Source organism: Cladophialophora immunda (assembly GCF_000835495.1).
Source record: "Cladophialophora immunda strain CBS 83496 unplaced genomic scaffold supercont1.188, whole genome shotgun sequence".
Classification (NCBI taxonomy): Eukaryota; Fungi; Ascomycota; class Eurotiomycetes; order Chaetothyriales; family Herpotrichiellaceae; genus Cladophialophora; species Cladophialophora immunda.
This window is the reverse complement of record NW_015622728.1, coordinates 1-2,467: the sequence shown is the minus strand read 5'-3', so window position 1 is coordinate 2,467 and position 2,467 is coordinate 1. Positions and strand designations below refer to the sequence as shown.

At 53.5% G+C, this 2,467-nt stretch overlaps 1 protein-coding gene across 1 annotated transcript; it reads right to left on the bottom strand.

The window, feature by feature from the left end:
* Nucleotides 1-482: 482 nt before the first annotated feature.
* Nucleotides 483-2,190, bottom strand: PV07_12831 (uncharacterized protein; the record flags this gene model as incomplete). The annotated part of the gene is made up of 4 exons (XM_016400399.1): nucleotides 483-1,246; nucleotides 1,297-1,350; nucleotides 1,412-2,063; nucleotides 2,121-2,190. 4 exons carry the CDS (start codon nucleotides 2,188-2,190, stop codon nucleotides 844-846), a joined length of 1,179 nt encoding a protein of 392 aa, XP_016241955.1. The 3' UTR covers nucleotides 483-843.
* Between the last annotated feature and the right edge of the window lie 277 nt (nucleotides 2,191-2,467).

The window sequence follows — 2,467 nt, the reverse complement described above, 5'->3', positions numbered from 1 at the left end:
CCCCCCCCCTTCATATGATGGACACGAGTGTGCCCAACTTACTCTACTTTCCATAAAGGTATGAGCGAATAGAACGACAAGGATTGGAATCGACCATGGTGGACGTACTTTGTATCCACACATCTCTTATGGGGCAATCTCGACTCGGTTCACTTACCGCCGAGAGCCAAAGAAGGAAACGGAAAAACAGCCATTGTTCGACTCGCCGCCGGTGGCTGTTCGAGACTAATGTGGGGAGTCCCGGCGGCAGATATCTGAGTAGATGTCGACAACAGCCAGAGGGCGTCGTCCTACGCGTCCCGACTTCACTCGGTATCTAACTCGTCTCTCCTGTCCAGATTCCATCGATGCCGCCGGCCCACGACTAAGGATACATTCCGGCGAGAGGGGACATAGACCAAAGAGAGCCGTCATGAACGACCAGAGGGCGAGTTGCGTTTCTTGGAGAGGGCTTTCCGGGCGCCTCTCAGGGAAGCCAACACCTCGCTCGCGATCGCCCGCCTGTCTACGGCACATTTGAGGATGTCTTCGACACAATCGAGTAACTGATCCGGGTATCCATGCTTTGCGAAGAGGTCAGACATTGCTGACGTCCGAACCCGAAGAATAGATACATAAGCCACGACCAGACGTTGAAAGCTAATCCAACTGTCCAAATATCCATGCCGGTTAGTCTGATGCCTGTTTGAGTGCAGGAGGATGAGCATAGTCGCGTTCGACACACATTCACGGCAACACTTATCAATGGGCGCCTCCCATGTTGAGCCAGGTGACAGTGATAGCACGTGTAATAATATGGGGAGGCAGGCGAGGAGTTTGGTTGCATAGAACTGCAGTCCCAATTCACCCTAGCTGTGTGAGAAAGTTCCAGAGGTCTAGGGCTTCCTTGCTTACCATAGCGTCTGCCGTCACATCGGTAGACGCCGGGCCGAAAGTGTCCGGATACCGAGGAAACTTCAAGTTTCCGGGAAGGGCTGAATGCCACCGATCCAAGCGTTCAAGAACCTCGCTGACGATCGCTACGTCTTGCTGGGGAGAAGAATAGGTCTGTCCGAGATTGTACGCCTGAATAGTGTCCATACAGGCTCTCAGCTCCAAGTGCGCCAGACGTTCTCGGAACCCCGGGTGGTCCACCGGCACTGCAATCGGTCCGTTCGTGGACAAATTAAGAGGGGTGGTTGCGGCCGCGACGACGGAGGCTCGGAGAGATCCTGAGGCCATCCCATCTGTTACGCTCAGTACATCGCTAGTAGGAAAGTAAGTAAGATCCGGATGGAGATGCTTTGGATGACATACATTTCCAGGATAAAGTACTGGAGGGAACAGGCTTCCAGCTGAGAAAGGGACGTACTATCGGCAATCATCAGCTAGGCAACAGGGAACAGACAACCTTGTCTCGACGCGCTCTTACGGTTCCTCAAAGCGTTGTGAAAGAACTCCATGAAGCAGGTTTAAGACATTTTGCAGGGCGAGTAGAGACTCGTGAGGTCTCCCATACAGGTACAGGAGCATGGCCACGAACAAAAATCTGCACGACAGAGCTTGCAAACTCTGCGAGGGTTGTACCACCCACATCTTTTCGAGCGCGCCCCGGAAGGAGAGATCCGCTTTCTCATCCAGCTCCCGGCTTCGCGTGATGGCCGCGTTGTATTTGAGAGCCATCGCTTGGACAAGAAGCTGTTCGGGGGTCAGGTTCCCGAAGAAAAGAATAGAGTCCAAATTTGAAGACACCGCCGGAAAAAGGCCAAGGCATACTTCCTTAGACAGTCCCCCGTACTGGAAGAGGTGTCTGAAGAAGAAAGGAAAACCGTCCATCCCTTCGAACACGGAATTGATACACGCGACTAAGGCGGAGACGGAAATCTCTGCGGGAACCGTGGCCTGGAAACCGGGATTAAAGATGCCCGTGTCATTGTCGGTTAGTTGTCCGAGGATTTCGAAATGAGGTTGCAGCGTTGAATAGTAGTTGACCGTCTTTGAGGGGGCAGTCTGGTGCTGTTCGAGTTTTTCCAGTCTCCTCTCCACACTTGACAGAAGATCCACAACCTCTCGAGACCTGGGTACTGAGGGTTAGTAAGGCGGCCCTCCCCTTTCCACCTATGTTTGACGCGGGTACTCACACGCCTCTGGCATGATAAATACACTTCTCTTCTGTTCTCTGGCAGGAGCCACATGAGGGACGGCAGCCATCGCACCTCTGCTTGAGGGTCTTGCATCTGTTGCAAGCCCGCTTTGTCCTGTCGCGTTTTTCAAGTCTCTTCGGTCTAGATGCTGCCTCCAGAGGCATAATTGACCAGGGCGAATGCTAGTCTGTATACCCTCGTCAGGATACAGGTGTGGCCTAGGCCTCGTAGTCACGAAGTGGGAAGAGAACTGAAGGCCCAAATTGATTTTGAAAGGGATAAAGAGCCGACTGGATTCCGAGTGCTTACATTTGGGGGTGGGGTGGGGGCCGAGGGGGGGGGGG